General features: G+C 32.6%; 1 protein-coding gene across 8 annotated transcripts in view; it reads left to right on the top strand.

The window, feature by feature from the left end:
* Positions 1-25354, top strand: part of CNTLN (centlein) — a 331436-nt gene that overhangs the window by 175616 nt on the left and 130466 nt on the right. For 6 of the 8 annotated variants that reach the window (XM_033439732.2, XM_033439731.2, XM_049711050.1 and 3 more), the window contains 4 exons: positions 7789-7965; positions 9766-9891; positions 15575-15696; positions 17066-17185. In XM_033439732.2, coding sequence (XP_033295623.1) covers positions 7789-7965; positions 9766-9891; positions 15575-15696; positions 17066-17185 — 545 coding nt within the window. The remainder of the gene's footprint in view (positions 1-7788; positions 7966-9765; positions 9892-15574; positions 15697-17065; positions 17186-25354) is intronic. The other 2 variants (XM_049711049.1, XM_033439728.2) reach the window with 2 other exon arrangements.

The following is a 25354-nucleotide window of genomic DNA, read 5'->3' as shown; positions in this document are numbered from 1 at the left end:
AAACTGCTTTGTAATTTATTGCTTGATTTAATTATACGCAACTAGTTTATATTTTTCATCTATTTGTATAGGTAGGCATGGCCACAGAAGTATATGGGAAATGATCTCCTGACAGTTTCGTATTTAATCAACCTTCGGGAGAAAACAGTAATAAAATTATACTATGACATCATTTTTAACCTTGATAAATGAAGAATTTTTTTATTTAAAAGAAAAATTTGAAGTCTTTGTCTTTTGTAGGTTAACTATAAACTTTTTTTTTTCCTAAAGCTATTTGTGTATTATATCCACAACATTTAAACTCGTTATAATCATATAACTCCACTTCCCTGCTTGAAAAATAAACTATTTCTTCTAAAAAAAAAAAAAGGCTTCCAATAGATATTCTGATATTTTAAGCCTGCTTTAAGTTCCAAGCAGTATGAAACAGCCCAAGATATTAAAATCTAGAAATGTATCACGTATAATAGAAACCGCAACTCAGCTTTAACTACTCTATAGTGGCACTTCTCTTGCCGCTATAATAAAACTTAAGAATGTTTTAGTGATTTTTTTCCCTACTATTATTCAAAATTACATTACCCTTACTGAAATCTGAATGGCTTTTAGTGGATTAATTAAACTGTAGCTGGTTTGCCATCTGGGTGCAGCTTGTTTAGCTGCCTTTCCATGGAAAGATTTCTCATGGAAGAAAGACTATTTTTTTTTGTTAGAATACAGCTGCTAGGATTCACTTTCTAAAAAAGAAATAATTATTCTTTCTTACATGAGATTTGTGATGAAATTCAATTTGGAAAATAAAAAACCATATTTTTGCCTTTCTTTTTAAAGATTATTCATAGTACAACACAAGTTTTTAATATTTTTTATAAATTTGTAAAAAATATGTTTTGTGTCTTGATAACTTGTAATATTAAGTAGATCCTAGGTTTAGGCTAGATGTGAAAAAATGGAAAAGAGGGAATTAACTAAATCTGATTTTTATGGCTCAAGTGGTTTCATTAAATTAGAGTGCTCTGTGTTGTTCATTAATGAACTTGTGCCATATGCTTTAACTGTTCTGGTCAATAGCTGATAAAGAAAGGCTTTGGGGTTTGCTTTTTCGTTATTTTTTTATTTTTATTTTTTGTGAAGCTGGATAAAAATATCCATGTGATGGGCTTTTATCAAAGGAGTTACTTTGAATTCAGTAACTACTACTGAGGCAATATGGCTCGCAATTTGCGACACAAAGGTAGTCATACATTATTGGAATACAGCCTACTGCGCTTCACATTACACAGATGTGAAGGCCTGATTATAGCTGCTTCATAATTAACAGTGATCCGATTTGTTTTGTGGCATAAATGGTGCATGTGTAGAACATTAGCCATGGCACTCTCATTCAAATTCAACTCAAGGGCTCAGCGGCAGGCGGGTCACGAGCTTCAGGGAGTAGAAGCACAAGCTCCTCCATATGTTCTTGCTGCATCTTACTATGGCTATGAGTGCAAGATAAGTTCCCCAAAGAACCTAATCGTGTTCTGTAATTACAGCGCGGCTTTCTGCTGGCTAGAAATGAGGGAGAAGCTAAAACACTCCCTCATCAGATAATTTGTAAATTACTTTACATGGCGGATGCCTAACTCAGTTGGTTTTCAACTGCTGAAATTATAAATAATTGTAACAGATGTGGCAATATGGCTGGCCTCCAATAAATGAGGCCCTTGATAATTTGGCCAACCCTTTGACAGGCCAATTTAATAAAATGTGAACAAAATCTTCTTGCTAATAATTTATCATCCTTTTTCCCAGTAGAATAAATTTAATTACCCTAGCAGTTAACAAGGTCACACCCAGATGCCAAACTCGGCTACAGTTTTGATAATGCAATCAGGAATTGAGAGGTGATGACAGCGTTGTTGTTTTTTTCATTACCTGGCTTCACATAAACACAGGTGGCGTAGCTTTCTTGTCAGTTTTTAATAATTACAGGCTATTATGGAATGCATAGTTAGCAGATTGAAAACCACACTTTAGTGAATTTGTTTGAGTATGATTGAGGTTTTAATGTATAGAGATGATAATGCATAACAAGCATAGTCCCTTGCTTATACCATTAGTGCACAAATTTTGATTTTTTTACTGGTGACATAAGTGTCAAATGTTTATAAAACTTAGAGTATGCATTATAATAGGTAATGGATTACACATTTCATTCCTTGAATCTAGAAATTCATTTTAGGATACCATTAACAGATATACTTGAAATATTCAGAAATCTGGCAGACTGTGAGGCTTTATAACATACTTTGGAAAAACCTGATTGTGTTTAATTTTGCTTTTTAAGGTAAAAAAACAAATCTATAGAAAAGTCACTTAGTCTTTTAATCCTAAGTTTTAAGTAAGGCCAGGATTAGTTTACTGTTGGTATTAGAATCTGTAGTCAGTGTGTATACTACACAGTTAATACTCTAAACACTGTTCTGTGACATGTAAATATCACTAATTATTGTCAGTGCAACCTAATATTTACATGTCATAGAAGAAATAATTAGCTTTTGGTTTCTCAATTTCATAACAAAGATACTGTTGTCTACTGGTTGTGACTCTAAGCCAGTAAAGCATCCATATGGTGTATGGATAAATTTATGACATTAAAATTTCCCCCTTTATTTTGCTGTGCCCTGATTTGGCTTTACCACACAAGTGTTAGATACTAAAGGAAAGTTTAATTTGACCACTTTATAGTACTGAATTTTTCAGTATTGTGTTATTAGGTTGGTGTTTATGAGAGGAAATGGTGACATTTTAAAGTTTACCTAAATGTGGTAAATAATTTCATTATATTTTGTGATCTCTAAATGTAATCTGAGTATATTTGGGTTAAAAGTGAATGGATGGAAGAAATGTAAATATTTATATTTTTTAAAAGAGAGTGCTAGCTGACTTTGTTCATAAATTTATCACTCAATTTCATAGTCTTTCTAAAAGGGAGGTGTAAGTTTAAGTTGGTACACTTAATTCCATTTGTGAACTTTTGTGACAAGACTATTTTGATTTATGATATCATGTTGATTTAATAGCTTTCTTTTTTCTTTATTATCTTAAGACTATATGATTATTATTGAAGTCATCTGTTCTCAGGTTATGGATGACTCAGCTAACTGTTTTATAAATTGGCAATAGATATATTTCTGCATTTCTAAAATCAATTTTAAATGAAATGTAAGTTTTTGTAGAGATTCAGGATTTCATGAGAAGAAAATTATATGTATATTTGTAAATATATATATGCACTTTTTAAATATTCTGTCTTCTTCCAAGAGGAATTGAGTTGCTTTTCAGAGAACTGTCATTCAGGATGTCAGTTTCTCATATATATATATATTCATAGGGGTTGGATATTTTATATACACAAATATTACAGATTTTAAACATACATATATGTTTTAACCTATACTTAATTTCCAGTGAGATATTACTTGGAGAGAAACTATTTCTTTTGCTGAGGTATCATGTCCTTTTTAAGTATTTTTGTTTTGCAATAGGCTATATTATGTGTTGACAGGTTTGGAGTTTGTAAATTTCTTAAATAAGTGAGATAATGTATATGAAATGCTTACCTAAAGCTAGGCACTCAACACTTTTCACTAAATGCTAGTTATTATTTTAATGAAGTAGTAAATAAATTAGTATTTTAAATTAAAACTTATTAACAGGACAAAACAATTTAGCTTATAATTCTTTGTAATTGTGATAGTTGTGGAAAAAATTTCTATTTATTAAGCAGTATTCACTCACCCTCCACTGTAGTAATGCCATACAATGTTGCTTGAATTTAAAGCAACATGACTAGATATTTAATTTATATAGTGTTTTAAAAGTAATTGCACAAGGCTTCACTTCCCCCCTCCTTCTACTCTAATAGCTTTTACAGGAGTTTTTGATCAAAATTGCCTCTGTGAATCAATGTGAAAAAGAAGTTATGTATTAATAATAGTTAATTTAAAGAGATTAGTTCCAATTGGAGGCATTTGGATGCATACTCCACTGATCATTTCTTATCAGATTATCTATGGTCTAGCACCATACCATTATCTTCCAAGATTATAAACTAAAAAGTGCACAAGGATTTTTGACATTAGAGGAAAAAGTTTATTTATAAAATACTAATAATTCTTAGCAAGAAAAGTTAAATTTTCAAAGATTCTAAGATTTTTAGGGCAATAGATGGAGTGAACTTCCACAGACAGGCGATTGATTGTCTTGATCTTGCTAGGCCTGTAAAGCAGCGCTTAGAAAGGGTAAGAATAAGTAAGGATATATGAAGATATATATTATGCCTATAATAATTATACATGTAATTATTATGTTTAAAAAGCTGGTTAAATGAGTATAGTATGAATGGGGGACAAAAGAGTAACTTGACAGTCAAGTAACCTGACAAACACTACTTTGGTAGTGTGATCAAGTTCAGTGTCAGCAGTCAAATCATGTTGATAGTATGTACCCTTGATATGATATGATGGCTTCTGTGATCTTCCTCCCAAAAATTCATAACCCCAGTCTAATCATGATGAAAACATAGACAAATTCCAGTAGAGGGCCATCCTATCAAAACAATATACCTAAATAGTACTCCACAACACTGTCAATGTCATCAAAAATAAGAAAAGTCTGATAAACTGTCCCAGCCAAGAGTTGCTGACATGACAACTAAATGTAGTGTGGTATCATGGATGGGATCTGGGGACAGAAAAGAACATTAGGTAAAAACTATGGAAAGTTGAATAAACTAGGGACTTCAGTTAAAAATAGTGTATGAAAATTGGTTCATTAATTTTAACAAATGTACCATATTAATTTTAGTTGTTAATAATAGGGGAAACTGGGTGGGTGGGGATGGCAGGTGTAGGAGAAGTCTCTATAGTATCTGCTCAGTTTTTCTGTAAATGTAAAGCTGTTATAAAAAATAAAGCTAGTAATAAAAAAGAAGTTAAACGTCAGAATTAAAATGGTTTTCCTTTTCTCTTTAAAGTATGGGAACTATATCCCAAACTTATCGTTAGTGAATTCTGAGAGATGATACGATAGAGGCTTTCATTTGTATTTCCCCATCTGTACTGAAATTTTTATACTGAACTTTTTATCCCTTTTATTTGCAGAAAAAATTACATTTTAAAAACTATTTAGTGACATGTTCATTGTAAAAAAATTAAGGAAATTCAGATATGTATGAAGAAAATTCACATATAATACCTCCATTCAGAAATAATGCTGTAAATTCAGGGTTTGGTGAAATTTATGTCTATACAGTATGCTGTATTCTTCTGTAACCTGTGCCTTCCTCACTTAACAGTTTATCATGGATATCTTTCTGTATCAACCCTCAGCATGATTAGAACAAAGTCCAAGGCTTGGTACATTATGTTCTTTGATTCATATTTCAAAATTTCCCTAGGAAATTTGTAGCAGTCTATACTCCCACCACCATGTTCTCAAGATACAAGAGTCATAAACTGAGTCTGGCCAATATTGTAAAATTAGATTTCTCTTAGAAATTTGAATTCCTCCATTCTTTTGAAAAATCAGTAGATCTGGCAGTAGTGGGCCACATTCCTCTGTGAAAACAGCTGGCTGGAGCTGAATAGCTACTACCACAAATACCCTCTTTATTCCCTCAAAATGAGGGTGACTGCGATTTGATGTTTCATTTTACTTATACTTTTAAAAGTGGTTATATTAAGAGAAATGTGAAATACTTCATGTGCATGTATCTCTAGCAAAAGTGATAAAAGACGAGAGAGAGAGAGAGAGAGAGAAAGAAGACTCCATTTTTGAAAAACTGAGAGAGTGCATAGGTTTCCTTGTGGAAGTAAAGTATATATGTATATGTTCAATATATATACAAAGTGTCTCTGTCGAATGAATTTTAAAGCTATAATTTAAACATAACTCATTTTACTTATTTATTTACATTATGGCTCCTATGTGAGCTGGAGTTAATCACTACTTAAATAGTATTTTAATTTTGAAGTTCTGTTATTGTTTACTGACGAATTTTAAAGGAATTCTGCCTAAATAAGAAATCTTTTATTATTATAGTAGCAGTGTCCACTGTTGGAGGCTTTTTAATATCTTCATAAATATTTTAATGATTTAGAATTGCAGCTTCTTGACCAAATATTCATGTTTTTATATTCTTATCTGTTGCATTATAACCCAATGATGACTTGGAAAACTCATTTATTAAAGAGCAGAGGATTGCTTATTGGATATACCAATAAGCTAAAATTATGTTTTTCCGTTTTTTTTCTAAATTTTTGTTTGATTTTGAACAATTTATTAAAAATTTCTTTGGTAAATGATGTAATATTAATATATTAATTGTAATTTTATTTAACAAAACCAGAACAAGAATAGGTAGCCTTTGTAAATTGTTCAGATTGGCAGCCCAAAGGAAAAATTTATAAGCATCATAAATCTGTTTACAAAAAAGGAGGAAAGAATAAATAAAAGCCATACAGTGGTTAAAGGAGGAGAAAAGAATAGGTCAGACTCCTTTAGAGTTTGGAAGAAAAGTGCTTAAGGTATTTTAATTTGATGTTCAATGCAAGCTAATAGAGTCAGTATTTAATATTGTAAGTTTGGTAACAGTACAATATAAACAACATTCTGAGGAAAATATTTAGTGTTGTGATAGAATAAAGACTGGGAAACAAATCAGGTGACTTATATATGAGGAAAGTGTAATAGTATGATGATAGTATACTGTAATAGTATGATGATAGTATAATGAGATGATCCTTCTCTTTATAGAAATTACAGGTTAGGATTAGTAAAAATTTGCCTATCCCCTAAAAAAAGAAAAAAGTAGTCAAAACCAAGAAAAGGTAATATTTCTCATTGTTAGTTCAGAAGAGTTAAACATACATATTTTTCTTATAATCCTTAGGAATATCATTTAGGAAGGATGGGGCTCTCCACATTTTAAATGAAACTATTTTCAGGGCTACTGGATCCATGTTGATAATATTAGAATCATAAGATCTGACTTTTCTTTCCTGGAAATCATCAAAAACTTGGTTTCACTATGATCTAGTGTTTTTGTTTTTTGTAAATGGAGTGGTTAATTTGAAATAGTGTATATGCATGGATTTTAATGGTCTCAAGTATATTCAGTTAAGATGGTGGTACAATTTTGTTGAATGCTAGTTTTCATGAATGCTAGTTTTAGGTTTCTTACAAACTTAATTTTCCTGTGATTTCTGTTGTTAAAATGTGGTGCTTACCATTAACAGTTTATCTGGCATGGGAATAAATTTCAAAGGAGAATACTGTGAACTCTGCTGACTTTAAAAAGTATCAGAGTTCTTTGAGTTATCACTAAATTATAATACATTAAAAGCTAATTAGACGTATAGTGCTGTTGGTTTCCTTTTCTCAGGTTTATATTCAGTGGTATTGCATTAAGCATTTACTGAGGAAATACCTATGTGTATAATCATTAATTTGAAATAATTTTATAGATGAGTTGTGTATATCATGCACAACTTTAAATTTTTTCTCCTGAAAATCTGTATGACAGTATTACTTATGAAAATATTTACACAGACTCTTGGTTATTTTATTGAAAATGCCATTCTATAAGGATGATAGAAGCTTAGCTAATTCAGGTTTACGGTTTATTTTTGAAATGAAATGTTCTTTCTTGGAATACTTATGATTTATATAATGTAGTAACATATATAAATATTTGCATGAATGTGTAAATAATGTAAGACACAAACATACTTTTTAAAATAGGTTTCTCAGCAGCCATCTTTATCGAGCTTAGAAACCTTAATGGTCTCACAGAAGTCTGAAATTGAGTATTTACAGGAGAAACTGAAAATAGCAAATGAAAAACTATCAGAGAACAGATCTACCAACAAGGGTTCCTCAGAGAAGAGCATCTTGACAAGTACTGAAAGGAAACATAAGGTAGGGGCATTTGTCATTTTGTGAATTTGTCAGGATGAGGTTGGCAAGGCAAGTGATGAAGTTAAAAAACAAACAGCAGCATTTACTTCTCTGCTTATATTTCTGGAAGCTTTTAAAAAATATTCTGTGTCAAATGTTTTATAAAATCATGGCTGGGAGTAGCAAGTTTTCCCTTTTTGAACTGAATAATATGTTCCTTATTTAATTAATTAAATATATTAGTAATGATATACCTCTTTCGCAGTAAATTAACATTCTTATATTAAAAAGTTTTGATAAGTATCCCTCATCTATCTAATCTATAGATAAATTAAGTAGAAATTTAATGTGGTATTAGTCCTTAATTCAATTTTCTAATTTTAATTAGAAGAAAAATATATCTTAATGTTTCTATTTCATTGAGCTGTCATATTTAAAATACTGCCCATGTGGAATATAAACTATAAAATGGAATTTAACATTAATATGTGCAGTTACATATTTTCAGATTTAAAGGTGTAACAGTGGAGAATAATAAGCAAATTTTTTGTGGCATGATTCTTATTTATTAATGTCTCAGCTTTTCCTTTTTGTGGTATTTATTGCATATTCTTATTATATTGCAAAAGATTCTATGAACATTAATATAAACATTTCAGAATATCACATTGTAAATATATTATTTCTATATAAATTGAATTAAGCTTTTCCTAAAAGTAAGGAGTTTTAGAGGTATGTTTCTCACACTTGTTACTTCAGCAGTAGAAAATATTTTTAAAAGTAGAAAATCATGTTTTCAATTCTCATTCTTTTCATTTTTTTCCTATGAGTAGGACAAATGTCTTAATAAAGGAAGTATTTAAAATGAGACCTATGTTTCTGTGGCATTCTTATTTACTCCCCCTAATATTATTAGTAATTTTCAGAACTAGCTTTATTTATGTATGTATGTATGTATTTAAACATAACTCCGTTATATGTTTCTTGCCATTTTGGAGTAGTTTCACAGCATTGAGCTTTATTTAAATGAAAGAAAATACTCCTAAAATTGAGAGACCTTATAGGGCCTAATTTGGTTGTGTGCTGTATTGTTGAGCTTTAAAAATGTACTGCTTTGTTGTTTCATTGCGTTTAACAAAAGTCAAGCAAATGAGAGTGATATTTTGAAAGAATTTTCTTTCTTTTTCATAAGGACATGCAGTAAGTATGAACAATATGTTGCCCAGCTTAATAGTTGCTTTCACATATTCCTTCTCCAGATTGGTATATGAAGCTGTACATAATATAAACACACATTCTTGTCTCTAGTTAGCCACATTATAGTTAATGACCATATGGTCATTATGGTATAAGATCTACTGTCTGTTGTATTTATATTCCTCAAGCATATTGTTCCTTCAACTTCACAGTGTGTTAAACTATTTCAAAGGGAAAAAAATCCTTTCCCTCTTGTTTCTGGTTGTCCTATCAAGTGTAACCTTGGACCCTTATAGAGCAATTAGACCAGCCTCTATCCCCTCCTTTGTAATGAGGTTTCTTGCATTTCTGAGTCTATAACCCTTTAGTCTTCCCTAATGGGACATCATTATTCTGAAAGAAACAATGTAAATGTAAATGAATATTCTCATTAATGAGTCACAGAGAAACCTTTAGCGGTAGCACTGTGGTAATTCTGCTTGTTATTTCTCTGGTATTCCATGCAAGATTTTTTCTTTTTATAATTCATTATTAGTATTCAAAATTACTTGTTCTTTAATTTTGCATGTCTTTCATAATCCAGTGTTCCAACTAGTTCAACCATGTCCTTGTTTTATTCTCGAGGAACCACCTGTGAAACGCTCAAGGTCTTTGTCCCCAAAGAGCCCTTTCTTAGACTCAGAGGAGCTAAAGAAGCTGAGAAATGCTGAAAGAAAGATTGAAAACTTAGAGAAGGTACTGCAGCTAAAGGTGAACATTAAATCCTTTCTTTAGTAATAACCTTGCATAGGTAAGGATATACCAAAGTAAACATTCATTTCACAAATTACTGCTTATCATTTATCTTTCCTGAATTTAATTACTTTTTAAAAAATGTGTAAATTGGTTAGTCTAGTTCTTAAGATTTCTGAGGATCTTAAAGTAATAAAAAATTTTGCTACTTTAAAAACTAAATGTTTATTCACTACTTTAAAATCATTAGGGAATATTTTGACTCTGTATTGAGAATAAATTTCTTATAGTTTCTCAGAGACCAAAAAATACAACTACAGCAAATGGAAAGGGAAATTTCCTGTGGTTCTTTATACATGATAAACATACACAAAGAAACGTGAGTTAACAACTATGCTAACCTAGTTCAGGCCACTTAAAATTGTCCTTTACAGAAAAATTATACAAAGTGGCAAATAAATATGTATTATTTTTTCCATTTCAACTGAATTTGTCTCAGAATGCATGACATTTGAATCTGTTGTGTTCTTCCAGTCTTTAAGAAGCATATGCATTTATTGTTCTATCTTTAAGAGTTTATACTTTCCAACTCATACTTTGTGAATTATCTTTCTCAGAAGAAGTTGGTTATGTGTATTGAACCAATTTTATGTGACTATATTGAGGGCTTTAATTTTTTCTGTGAATTTAATATGGCTAAACTTGTCATTCTTCATTCACAACTACCAGAAGGCCAACACTATTTGAGATTTAGCCATTTAACTGAATCTCAAATAGTTTTATAATATTCTGTGACAAGCCCAATTTACCGATGATTAGAATCCAAATATTTAAAACTTAGATTCTTTGTCAGATAGATTATTCTTAGGAGGAAAATGTTTTGTACTCTAGAGCAAAATATAGTTTAGAGATATAGTTAACCGTAAGCTACAATTGGAAGTTTTTTTCTGCCTTTTCACTAAACGTTGTTTTAATTTATATTTATTCAGATTTAAACTATTAGTTCTAAACAAAGGAAAATTATCATCTATTGTTTCTCCCAAAAATAAAATGATCAGATGCCCTCAGCTTGCTAACATTTAGCCTACTTGAAATTTATACACCTGTAGTTATTTGCTCATTCATTTGTTTACTCATTTGTAACTTATTGGCTAATGCAATTAGCCAAGCATTGTGCTAGTCACTTGTATAACAGGAGAAAAAAAATGATGCTGAGTAAATAGTTAGAATCTAGTGTATTGGTGTGAACGTGGAGGTACAAACAGGATATTATGGGCATGTTTAGGACACCATCATCCTTCTTTTGCATAATTCTTGAAATTTACATACCAAGGCTTCTACTTCTGTCCTCTATTAATCTGGGTTCTCTGGAGAAATAGAAACAATAAGATATAATCCTTTAGTCTTCCCTAATGAGATATCATTATTCTGAAATACGTGTGTGTGTGTGTGTGTGTGTGTGTGTGTGTGTGTGTGTGTGTGTATATAGAGAGAGAGAGATTGATTGATTGATTGATTTACTCTAAGGAGAATTGGCTTATATGATCACATGATTATGGAGTCTGAGATGTCCAAGATCTGTAGTCGTCAAATTGGAGATCCAGGAGAGCTAATGGTATAGTTCCAGCCTGAGTCCAAAGGCCTGAGAACCAGGAGAGCTAATGATGTAAGTTCCAGTCCCAGTCTGAGTCTGAAAGCAGGAGACCAGTGTCCCACCTCAAAGACAGTCAGGCAGAAAGAATTCTTTCTTACTCAGCCTTTTATTCTGTTCAGGCCTTCAGTGGATTGGATGAAGCCCATCAGATTGGGGAGGGCAATCTGCTTTATTTAGTGTATTGATTCAAATGTTAATTTCATACAGAAACACCTTCACAGATACACCCAGGAACAGCCATTAAAACAAATACCTGGGCAGTCAAATTAACATAAAAAATTAACCATCACATATCCCATTCAGTAGTAGAGCAACTCCACTCATTTGCCCCCAAAAGTCTGTGAGTCTTTTTTAGTTCCTTGTTTTTGGCAGGAAGGAGTAGAGCAATTCAGACATTTTTAGATCTATTCTCTTCCACTTCTTAAATTTCTTGTTTCAGAGAGTCTCAGAAACATTATACTAATTTATTTCCTCATTCCTTTTTTCTAATAACTGCTCTCTTGGATGAGGCCTCAAGTTTATTTTTAGAGTAAAATTATTTTTCACACAATTTCTTTTTCATTTATATTTTTTCTGTATTCTTTCAAGTTAATTGATGATAATTGTGAATTTCAAATGATTGTTTTCTTTCACAGATTTGCAAGATAAGGGAAAAATGGGAGCAAATTTTTTTCTTTGCATTTTATCATTTGGTAGGAAAGGATTTCTTATTTTAAAGGAGCAAAATAGCTGAATGAAAAAGGCACTATAATCAGTAGCATTTAACAAAAGGAATGGGTAAACAAAACATGTATATTAAAGCAACTCCAAGGAGAGTAGTTGGGCCCAGGGCATTTTTAAATTTACAACCTGACTTTAGTAAATGTAACTCATATATAGTGAAGACAGAAGACCTGTTTCTATCTTCTTGATTATTAGGCTATAGTATTAATGCTATTGCTATTACTCAAGCACATGTGAGTATAAGGTAAGATTGGAATTAGTGGTGTGTTTGTGTTAGTTTCCTAGGGCTGCTGTGACAAACTACCATAAACTGACTAGCTTTAAAAGAACAGAAATGTATTGTCTCAAAGTTCTGGATGCTAGAAAAGTCCAAAATCAAGGTGTCAACAGGGCTAGTTCCTTCTGAAGTCTGTGTGGGAAAATCTGTTCCATTCATCTCTCCTAGCTACTGGTAGTCTCAGGTGTTCCCTGGCTTATAGATGGCCTTCTCCTTGTGTCTTCACATCACCTTCCCTCTATTCAAGCCTCTCTCTGTGTCTAAATTTCTCCTTTTTATGAAGACCAAACATATTGGATTAGGACCCACCCTATCTCATTTTAACTTGTTTATAAAGATCCTGTCTCCAAACAAAGTCACATTCTGAGATAATGGGGTTAGCACTCCAACATATCTTTTAGGGAGAGATTCATTTCAACACATAACAGTGTCTTATGGTTTTTAAAATACATTGGGATCATGGAGCTCCTTTTGAAAACCATTCCCCACTAATACACGTTGAATTTTTGTCATGGTCTTTCCCATGTTGGTATTCTTTTGAATACTGCTCTTCAAGAACCTAATGGGAACATGGCAGACAAAATGTTCCTTGCTTAAATATGTGAGCAATGGATTAACGTTTTTCTATTTTTGTGATCCTTTAACATACCAATGTGCATTGTGAATCTATAGGAAGGTAGAGGTACATTATTTATCAGATTTACTTGATTATACCTATTAAGATTTCCCAAAAGACTGTTGCTCCATGGAAGATACTGTTGGAAACACTAAACTAAAGACAAAAGGCATGATCATGGCATGGTAGGTAGCTTTAGGGTCCCAAGTTGATCACCAAGGTGGATTGAAGGGAGGGAGGGAGGAACAAAGAAATTTCAGGAGCCTATGGTACATATGTACATAAATTTTGATACATTGACATGCTCTTCATGCATATTATTCTAATACTATATATTATAATAAAATATAATTGTATAAACATTAACATATTGTCTTACTAAGCTCTCTTCTGTGGCTAGTTGTACCTGTTTTCAAGATGGGCAACCAATGTTGTAGAGTCAATAGTAATAGAAGAGATGAAAGTTCTTATTATAAAAATCTCACCCAATTCCAAATCCTGAATTCATGGGTGTAGTGAATTATAAAATTTAATTTGGAAACAGTGCATCAGAGCTTTATGAAATTCTTACTATCCTTGCGATTACTAGTGCCATGAATCTCTGCTTTACTGACTTTCAATTGACTTTTCAACTGACTTTTTAATTCATGAAGTTTATACATTCTGCTGAAATTAGACATCCATGGAATCCTTGGTATTCTATAAATGTTTTTTTCTTAACTTAAGAAACCTTGCTATCATACTCTGAAGATTGAGCCACTGTTTTATTAATAGTGTACATGTTCTTAGTTTGCTTTATGACTGTCAAGAAACCTTTGAGCAAACGATGATTCGATCAAGAATCATTTCTGTTCTTATCAACTCAGAAGTAGAATTACAAACATCATTGAGAAAAGTCAGTTGATGCAACTTTACTATTTTCTAATATTTTAGTCATTGAGACTTGTTTGTACTCAGAAGTTAGAGCCTCTAGTTTAGCTAAATTACAAAATACATAGAAGTTACTCTGTAAATATTTTATTGAATGATCTAATAAATCGACCTAGTTCCGTGACTGTCCATGGGATATTTTTGGCTTGCTGACTCTAGAATGCAGGCTTAGTAGTTGTGGCGCATGGGCTTAGTTGCTCAGCAGCATGTGGGATCTTCCCGGACCAGGGGTCGAACCCATGTCTCCTGCATTGGCAGGCAGATTCGTAACCACTGTGCCACCAGGAAAGTCCATAAATAGCTTCATTTTGAAGATGGAGAAATTGAGACACGTTGAATTTAAGCAGCTATGTCAAGGTAAAATTTAGTAAGTTTGAGCAGCAGGAGTTGAACTTTTATCAGCACTTAACACCCTGCATATAATAGGTTATTAATATATGGTTCTCCAATTGAAACAAACAAAATTGAATTCTGTATCCTGAATTTTTAACCATAGTATTAAACCATGCTACTTTTTATCAAGTAATTATGCAGTGGCTGTGATTTATATCTTCTAAAACTCTTTAGAATAACATTTATTCTAGTTTCCCCGTCAGTGATGCCGTTTTCATGCTTTTTCATCAAGCACTTCCATTTCCATATGGCATACATACCACTCGGTACACACAGGGCTCAAATACGTCCTAATAACTACTTAAGAGAATTATTGAAGTTTTCCTACTAGATATATATTCAAAGTATAATGGCAACATATAAATACTGTTGAGACAGGTAAAATTGCAGTAAAATAATGCAGACTCTATAAGGTATTAACTCACTGTTGGGATGAGAGACAGATAGTCAATGAAACAGTACATTTGCCTTCTAAATGATAAGGGCATCACTGTTAATACTTGGGAAGAGGACAGAGTAAAAAGCTCACTTTTGCTTTGAGCCTCTATTGGGCAAGCACAGTGCCAGGGGCTTTACCTATATGTTAGTTTATTTAGTTTAATTGTCATAATATAGATTTCTGTGTTCTTTTCCATATTCTATAGTAAAAGAAATTGAATTAATTTAAATAGTGTTCTTAAGATTATGGTATTACTATGATTAGTGTCCTTACACTAATTATATGTGCACTTATAACTAACAAAATAGTGATGCATTATGTGTGGACAAATCCTGGAAAACAAAATTTAATATGTAAGATTGGTTCATAAATACATGTATATATACTAATTATCAAAAGGGAAAGGAATGAAACGAATTTGATGCCAAAATTTTGAGATTACTTAAGTGATTTTTTAAAATGCCATGAGTGCCTCAAATTTATCAAGCAAACCTGTTCTGTGACTTTAGGAATTCTTCTTTTTCTTCTGCTTAAGTAAGTATTACAAATTAATTCATATTTACATACTATTTTCTTTCAAATTTCATACTTAGATTGGTAGCCTTTTATTTGTAACATTATACTAATACTTTGTTCAGACTTGTATACTTGCTTTTTTGTGTTTTACAGAGCCAAGAAAATGATGAGCTAAGAGATGCCCATGAAAAACACAAGGAAAGGCTACAGATGTTACAGACCAACTACAGAGCAGTAAAAGAGCAATTAAAACAGTGGGAAGAAGGCAGTGGCATGTGAGTTACATAGCTCATAAAGCCATTTCCCTAAATATTAAATGGAACTGAGTAGCATCATATAGGTGATTTAATGGCTTTTGTTTGATTTTAAAGAAATTATTTGGTAGTCAGATCTTTATTGAGGATTTTAAAATAGAGAATATAATAAGTGAAAATAGAAATATCTTAGCAATAACTATAGATTTTCCTATCATTTGCAGAAATAATTAGCATAGGTGATTATGAATGATTGTATATATTTTTAATATATATAGAGTAACTTAAAAGTATATAACAAAACAAAAATAGTTCAAATCCATATGATTGAAAAACTGCTTTAAATAAATAAATAAAATACTGGTGTTACAATATATATAACTCAAAAAGTATTTAAGTTTTATTTGTAAGACATGAGAAATAGGAAATTCACATATATAGTTAACTATCTTAAAACTACTTCAACCTGATATGCAATTTGAAAATCTTTTCTATCCATCAGTTTGTTCTGCAGCTTATCTGAATGAATTGGCAGTCTCAGTTCAATTGCTCTGAACAGGTGTTCAGATCTTGGTTAGTCGTAAATGGCTCCCCTGTTAACAGTATCAACAGAGGGCAAAGGACTGAATGAGTACAGAAAATCTACTACCCTCTTATCTTTTGAGATGGATCCTTTAGGGCAATGTTGATGATACACATTGGTCTGTTCTACAGAGAAATAGTTTCTAAATTAGCCGGTACTGCACTTTTACGAAAGAAAAATGAACAGTTTGTTTTAGGTACAGAAAATGAAAACGTAAAGGGCATTTGGCATGTTTTATAGGTAATTGTCACATCTGATTTTTCCTTTGAAGAACAGAAAGTGTTTCATATTGCTTTTCAGTAAAGCAATGATAAATCTATTTTCCTGGATTTAGCCTCTGCTTACCTCACTTTTTAGTAGTCACTGGAAGTTTGAAGACTACTTGCTAACTATCTGATATTCTGATATTCACTGATAACTGCTTGTTTTAAGGTAGAGCACATAAACCACATTCAGATTGGTTGACAGCAAATTCTAGATGTGTTGATTGCTTATAGTCCTTTTTTGAAACTGTGACATTTCTGCAATGTATGTTTTATTACTAGTAGAATGAATGAGAGAAATAGACCTGAGAATATCATGTGTTTACTTAAAAGTTTGCTTTCCATAGCAGCAGTTTAGCTTTTTAGGAAATCATGATCTAGGATTTTAATTTCTACATACTTAGGTTTTAGGAAATTCATTGCATAGTGAACTTGATTTAGAAATTTGGTCAATAGATATTTTTAAATTTTATGGAATGTATAGATGAATTTTTATTACACTTTGAACATGTTAAGTAAGAAAGCAATTTCATTTTAAAAATAGGATGGAAATCAGGAAAATAAAGAGAGCAGATCCCCAAAAACTTCGACAAGAAGATTCTGATGCTGTATGGAATGAACTGGCCTATTTCAAAAGGGAGAACCAGGAGCTAATGATTCAAAAGTGAGTTTCTTTTTGTAACAATGTCTACTTAGATAAACATTTGAGAGAAATTCTTTGTGTCTGAAAGGCCATGAGAGAAATTCCTTATAAAACTTGGAAAATGAAATAATCTGGTTTGCCTGTAAAAGTGAGAAAAAAAGATTAGCTTTTAAAATATATATATGTATAATGCAATAACAAGTTGCACATTTGCTAGCTCTAGCTGAAACTGTATAATATGATCTAGGGATTGTGTTAATTAATGTGGCTCTCATCTGTTGGAGGTGTCGCTCTTCATTAGCCTGTATTTTAGACACTGCCGTGCTTCATTTTTGGAATGAGGTGGAGAGGGGATAACCTAGCCAGGCATCCTTGTTTGATCTCCTAGATACATACGCAATGCAGAATGCCTGAGCTCTCTTGGTTCCCTGCCCTGTCCTGCTAATCCCAGCTGAGCTCATTATGGTGTAGCCTTGCTGCTACTCTTGGAGCTAGAGCTGTCCAAGCTAATTACTGGTAGCAGCAGAACTGCCTGTTAAAGGTCTGGTATGGATCTGCTAACATGGTCCTTGGCGGTGACCTGCAAAAGACACGAGGGAATTGCTTTCTTTATTGCTGTGCACTGCCTGTCCTTTGGGCTTAATGCTGATCCCTCCACATAGGTCTTTTAGCTGCCCTAAGTATAAAACTTGATGAAGGATACTCATATTTTAGAAAACATACAGCTTGCTTCCTTGATCTTATAATTCACAAGGTATTATATTCAGCTTGGCAAAGAAAGGACACTTTTTTTTTTTTTAACAGAAAGGAGTTAGGCCAGCACAATTAGCCTCTTGCTACTTAACTATTTCTTCATTTAGAGTTAAATTTTTTACACTCAGACCATGGAATATTTTTGAAGGCTGGATATCTTTTAGATTACTAGAATTTAGTATCATGTGGCATAATGTGATTAAATATTATTGAATTTTCATAGCTGTAAATTAGAATCTTATTTTGCATACTATATAATAACACATGTAGCTTTAGATTACCACCTTTTCCATGCAATGCTAAACTTTTGAAGAAATGATCATATCAGTATACATTTAAATGTATACTTCCAATTACCTCAAAGTATACTACGTTCTATTAGTATTAAATGTTTGATGCTGATAATAAAGTTTCTTATCTTGAAAATTTTTGTAGATTTTATAGATTTGTCCCAAATATATTCCCTGATAATTTTTGATAACTTTGTTGAGATATAATTCACAAGCCATGTAATTCACCATATAAAGTGAACAAGTCAGTGGTTTTTAGAATATTCGAAGAGTTGTGCACCCATCATCACAATAAATTTTAGAACAATTTCATTACCTACTCCCCCAAAAAAGCCCCACACAGTTTACCTGTTACCTCCATTAATTCTTCCACTGCTCTCCACCCCTTAGCTAACCACTAATCTGCTTTCTGTGGGTATAGATTTACCTATTCTGGACATTTCATATAAATGGAGTCATATAATATGTGGTTCTTTGTGACTAGCTTCTTTCACTTAACATAATATTTTCATAGGGTTTATCTGTGGTGTAGCATGTATTTGTACTTTCTCTGATAATCTTTAGTGATCTTTTTGTCTCCAAATACAAAAGTTAATTTTGGACAAAATAGGTGCGAAACCTAATTAACTAGTTGCAAGATCTAATCTATTCAAAAAAAATTCAAGCAGAGGTTAGTTGTAAGTGGTGTTTATTTGAGGTTTATTTTGCTCATTAATGAAATAGAACTAAAGAAAAAATAATAAAGCCTTTTTAAGGAAGTTCGGGAACGGTTAGAACCCTGGTCTGTTCACCCAGCAGTATGCGTATGTTACAAGTAGCTCTGTAAATTAGATGCTAAGAGTCATTAAAAGTGTGGATTTTTTTCCCCCTGAAATTCATTTAAATTTATTAATGTGATAGCCATTTGAAAAATATTTATTTTTCATATCAGTTTTAATTTATTAAATAATAGTGAAGTTTGAGGTGATAACCTTGAAGAGTGCTAAATAATTGATATAAACTTTAAGTCATATAATAATGTTTTGGGGGGTGGATTATTTTGTGAAACATTTATTCAGTTAAGAAATGTGTTTGAGTTACTGCTGTGTGACAGGCATTCTGCTAGGTGAATGAAATGAGAACATCAGACAAACTTCCTACTCTCAGGGAGTTTTCTTGGGAACGTTCTAATGAAATATAATGTTAAAAATTAAACTAGAAATATCATGATGAAACAATAAGAAAGGAAACATGTCTTTTTATTCATTGAAGTTTGTTTACTGATGACAGAATTTTTTTTTATTTATATATAGTACATTTTAGCATACAGTTTTTTGAGTTGTAGCACGTATAGTGTTATAGATATATTACATATATCTATAACATGCACAATAGATTCAAGTAACTATTACCACAATCAGGATACAAACTAGTTCCATCATCTCAAAAAATGTCCTTGTCCTACCCACTTGTAGTCACATCCTCCCACCATCCCTAGAACCTGGCAACCACTGATTTGTTCTTCCTCCCTATAGCTTTGCCTTTTTTCAGAATGTTATATGCATGGAATCATATAAGCTGTAACTTTTTGAGACTGGCTTCTTTCACTTGGCATAATGCCTTCGAGATTCATTCATGTCGGTTTGTCCAGTTCGTTCCTTTTTCTGCTAGATGGTATTCCATTGTATAGATGTACCACAGTTTGTCTGTCTGTCTCCTGAAGAATTTTTGGGTCTTTTCTAGTTTTTCGCAACTATGTATAGTTTTTTGGTATACATAGTTTTTTTTTTTTTTTCCCTGCGCCACGTGTCCCAGGAGATCCTAGTTCCCCGACCAGGGATTGAACCCGCGGCCCCTGTGTTGGAAGTAGGGAGTCTTAACCACTGGACTGCCAGGGAAGTCCTATACATAGATTTTTGTGTGAACATAACTTTTTAATTCTTTAAGGTAGATACCCAGGAGTAGAACTGCTGTGTGTATGGTCAACGTATGTATAACTCTGTAAGAAACTGTCAAACTGTTTTCCAGAGTGGCTATACCATTCTTATTCCTACCAGGAATTCATATGAGCCAGTTGCTCCACATTCTTGTCAACACTTGGTGTTGCCATTTTTTTTAAGACCATTCCCGTAAGTGTGTATTGGTATTCTATTGTAATATTAATTTGCATTTCCCTAATGGCTCATGGTAATGATCTTTTCATGTGCTTATTTGCTGTCTTTATATCTTCTTTTACGAGTGTCTCTTCAACTCTTTAGCTCATTTTTAAAAGATTGATTGGTTATTAAACTAATTAAACAATACTTGTTCTTTATATATTCTGTATGCAAGAACTTAATCAAATATATGATTTGAAAATATTTACTCCCAGTCTGTAGATTGCCTTTTCATTCCCTGAACAATGTCTTTTGCATGACAAAATTTTAATTTTGATAAAGTCCAACTTACCAATTTTTTTCTTTTATGGATTATGGCTTTGATGTCATACCTAATAACTATTTTTCTGACCTGACGTCACAAGTATTTAGCCTATGTTTTCTTCTAAAGAGTTTTATATTTAGCTCTATGATCCATTTTTTAGCTAATTTTTGTATAAGGTGTGGGTTATAGGTTAAAGTTCATTTTTTACAAAGATATATGCCCAATTGTATCAACATCAGTTTTGAGAAGACTATTCCTTCTCCAATAAATTGCCTTTGTAACTGCCAAATATCAGCTGACTATATTTCTGCCGGTCTATTTCAAGACTCTTTATTTTATTCCATTAATATGAATTCCTAAACTTTTGTGAACCCCATACTGTCTTGATTTCTGTAGCTCTCTAATAAGTCTTGAACTCAGTGTGAGTCAAATAGCTTTATTGTTTTTCAAATTGTTTTAGCTTTTCTCATCTCTTTGCTTTTCCATAAAAGTTTTACCTATAAAAATAGGTTTAAAAATAGCAATAACTACCAAAATCTTGTGGGAATTTTGACTGGAATTGTGCTAAATCTATAGATTAATTTGGCGAGAATTGACATATTAACCATGTTGAGTCCTCTATTCTATGAATACTTAATTTGTTGAGATTTTCTTTTATCAGTGTTTTGTAGTTTTAGCATGCAGATTCTGTATGTCTAATACTGTTGTTAGATTTGTACAAAAGTATTTAATTTTTGGAGCTATTACAAATGATATTATAAACTTTAGTTTTAGTTTCTACTTGTACATTGCTAGTGTATAGAAATAATTTACATTTTTACATGCTGACATACCTTGCATTATTGATATGTTACAGCTAAGTCTACTATGTTATTATTTATATTTTCTGTTTGTTTCCTCTGTTTCTCTTGTCCTCCCTTCCTATGTGTTACTTGAACATTTTTTTAGAATTGGTTTTTATTTATCTATAAGGTTTTGGATTATATCTCTTTGAATAAGTTTTTGTTTTTTGGGTTTTTTTTAGTGTTTGCTCTCAGTATTTTACACACATAACTTATTATACTTTATTGGTGTCAACATTTTACCACTTCAGGAATGTAGCAATCTTACTTCTATCTGTGTGCTTTTACCTTCCTCCCTTTATAATATGTTGTCTTAACTTTTGTCTCTAAATACATAGAGAAACCTATTAGTTGATGTTACAATTTTTGCTTCAGCTGTCAAATATTATTTTAAAACTTCAAAGGAAGGGTAGCCTATTATATATTTTTCTTTTCCCAAGTTTTCTTCTTTTATCATTTTCTTTCTGTTTGAAGAGCTTCTCTTTAGACCTTCTTTTAAGGTAGGCAACAAATTCTCTAACTTTTCCTTTATCTAAAATGTTTTCACTTCACCTTCATTCGTAAAGGATATTTTCACTGGATAGAGAATTTTAGGTTGGCAGTTTTTTTCTTTGGCACTTGAAGGATGTACCACTTCTTTCTGGCCTCCGTGGTTTCTGATGACAAATACACTGTTATTTGAATCATTGCTCCCTTAAAAGTAATACATCATTCTCTCTAACTGCTTTCAAGAATTTTTCCTGTGTCTTTACTTTTTAAAAGTTTCATTTTGACATGTCTTGGCATGAATTTCTTTGGGTTTACTCTTCTGTGAATTCTCTAAGTTCCTTGAATGTCTAGGTATGTGCCTTTTGTCAAATTTGGGAAATTTTGGTCATTATTTTTTCAACTACTTCTTTCAGCCCCACATTCTATTTCTTCTACTCTGGGACTCAATTGACATAAATGTTAGATCTTTTAGTATTGTCCTACAGGTCCCTGCGGCTTTGTTCATTTTATTTTTCAGACTATTTTATCTCTGTTGTTCAAATTGGGTAATTTTTATTATTCTATCTTCAAGTTCGCTGATTCTTTCCTCTTTTGTCTATCACCTCTGCTATTTAGCCCATGCAATGAAGTTATTTTGTTTTGTTTTGTTTTGTTTTTTGGTTATTGTGATTCTTAATTCTAAAATTCCCACTTGATTCTTCTTTATTTCTCTTATTTATTTGCTGAGACTTTCTGTTTTTTTCAAGATCATTCATAACCGTTCATTGGAGCATTTTAATCATGGCTACTCTAAAATCCTTATCAAGTAATTCTGACTTGTGTGTTATCTTGGTGGTATCATTTCTTAGTTATGGTTTCTCAATCAAGTTGAGATTTTCTTTGTTCTTGGTATGATAAGTGATTTTCAGTAGTCTCTTGGACATTGGAGTATTATGCTTTGAGACTCTGGATCTTATTTAAATCTTTTACTTAGCAGATCTCTGATGACATCATGCCTGAGGGAGAGGGTCACGTTATTGCTGCCTGGAAGAGGTGGGAGTCTTAGCTCCTAACTTGACCTCTGCTGACATTACATTGAAGCGGGTGTGAAGGAGTGTCTCATTACCACTTGATGGGCATGGGAGTCCAGGCTTCTCACTTGGCCTTCATTGTTAGAGAGAGCAAGGCTGTTTTTTTTTTTTTTCGGTACGCGGGCCTCTCACTGTTGTGGCCTCTCCCATTGTGGAGCACAGGCTCCGGACGCACAGGCCCAGCCGCCATGGCTCACGGGCCCAGCCGCTCCATGGCATGCGGGATCCTCCCGGACAGGGGCACAAACCCGTGTCCCCTGCATCGGCAGGCAGACTCTCAACCACTGCGCCACCAGGGAAGCCCAAGGCTGTTTTTTTGTTTTTCTTCCTCTAGTGGTATATGGCTAGAGTAGGGGTGGTTATTGTCAATAAAATTTCTGTCCTGTTAGTCTGTCCCTTTCCTGGTTCTTTGGCTTGAGAGAGCAGACTTTCCCTGAGACATTTTGTTTGTGTCTGTTGGCGTTTCTGGGTCATGAGTTTCTCCAGTACTTAGTTTCAGATATTTATGAGCAAAGAAGAAAGCCAGGGAACTTATCACTGTGAGTTGTTTTTCTTGTGCTGTTCCTCTACTCCTAAGGTCCCTATCCTATTCTTCTTCTTTTCTTTGCCTTTCAGAGTCTTCTTGCATTTGTTTTATGTACAGATCTTCCTCAGCTATTGCTGATGTTCTGTCCCAATAAACCCATAATAAGTTTAAAATATCATAAGTTAAAAATACATTTAATATACCTAACCTACCTGACATCATATCTTAGCCTAGCTTACCTTGAATGTGTCAGAACACTTACATCTGCCTACAGTTGAGCAAAATCATCTCACACAGAGCCTATTTTATAATAAAGGGTTAAATATCTCATATAATTTACTGACTAGTGTACTGCAAGTGGAAAACAAAATGGTTGTATGGGTGCAGAATGGTTGTAAGTTGTAAATGGCTGTTTACTTTCATGATTTCATGGCTAGCTGGGAGCTGCGGCTCTCTGCAGGTGCTGAGCATCATGCAGGAGTATTGCACAGCATATCACTAGCCCAGGAAAAGATCAAAATTCTAAGTACAGTTTTTACTGAATGCATATTGTTTTTGCACCATTGTGAAGTTGAAAAGTCATTGTCAAACCATTGTAAGTCAGGGACCTCCCGTATTGTGTTCAGGGTTTTTATATTTAATTAATGGAAAGAATAGGGATAAATACGTCTACCCCCTGTCAGCAACAAGAAGTTTCAGCTGTTTTTTCTATAGACCAGGCACTCTTATTTTTGTGGCATACAGCAGGATCTAGTTTAATAATACTCAGTCCTGATGTTTAAGGAGTAAGATTTATCCCTATTTATATAGTAATAGCTATCTTTAAAATATAAGGCTAGAAAACATTAAAAGAAGATGTCTACTAAAACTACTTTTAAGACAAATTTGAATAGTACTTCTAAGACCAATCTTAAAAATTGAGTTAATTTTTCAAGACCCTGATAAAAAATTCTGTGGCAACTGTAAATCCAATCCATTCATAAAAGTTGAGTTAACTTTTCAAAATCCTAATAAAAAAAATTGTGTGGCAACTCCAAATCAGGTTTTAAAATATAATTTAAAATGACACTACCACTGACCTATATTACAGGTGTTTTTACCACTGAGTATGGTCAGAGTTATTTGTTGGGGCTGTAGTTTGGAAATCTGAGGGCTTGAGAAATTTGCATGGAATATAGTTCCTATAATAATTCATTTAGATTTATAAAATACATCTACTTATTATATCATAATGATATCTTAAAAGACTAAGAACTTATTAACGTATGAACTAATAAATTGGCTGGTTCCTTCGATATTTATCTAACAAATACTCATATCTTCATTTATTTATGCATTCAATATTTAAACAATATAATTTAGAACTAGGCACTAAGCTAGGAACTGAATACGCAATGTTGTACTGAAGAGTACTAATTTCAAACTCTAACGAGGTTTATTCTAGGGGCAGCTGCCGTGTGCTGATGAGGTGAAACCACTCTTTGGTATGCTAGATAGAAAGAGGCAAGGAAAGCTTTCAGAAATGCCGGTAGGCTCATAGCTTTTTCACTTAGTTGAGGATGTTGCCTTACTGACACCAAGTTAGATTTATTAACCAACAAAGTCATATTAACATGCTGCTAAATAAAAACATTAGTATATAAGTATTTGTGTACATTATTTCTGAGTAGTGATATAAAACTATAAAAGGGGCTCAGGTGCCACAGGGTATTAAGCTTTTATTATACAGCAAATCCAGCTTGTCTATGATAGGAACCCTAGAAGTCAAGGGAAGGTGTGCAGACATTCACTGTATGTTTTCTGTATCCTTGGCTAAATAA

The sequence above is a fragment of the Orcinus orca genome, chromosome 6 (assembly GCF_937001465.1).
Source record: "Orcinus orca chromosome 6, mOrcOrc1.1, whole genome shotgun sequence".
Taxonomy (NCBI): domain Eukaryota; kingdom Metazoa; phylum Chordata; class Mammalia; order Artiodactyla; family Delphinidae; genus Orcinus; species Orcinus orca.
Note: the sequence above shows the minus strand (reverse complement) of the source record. Positions and strands in the feature narration are given on the sequence as shown.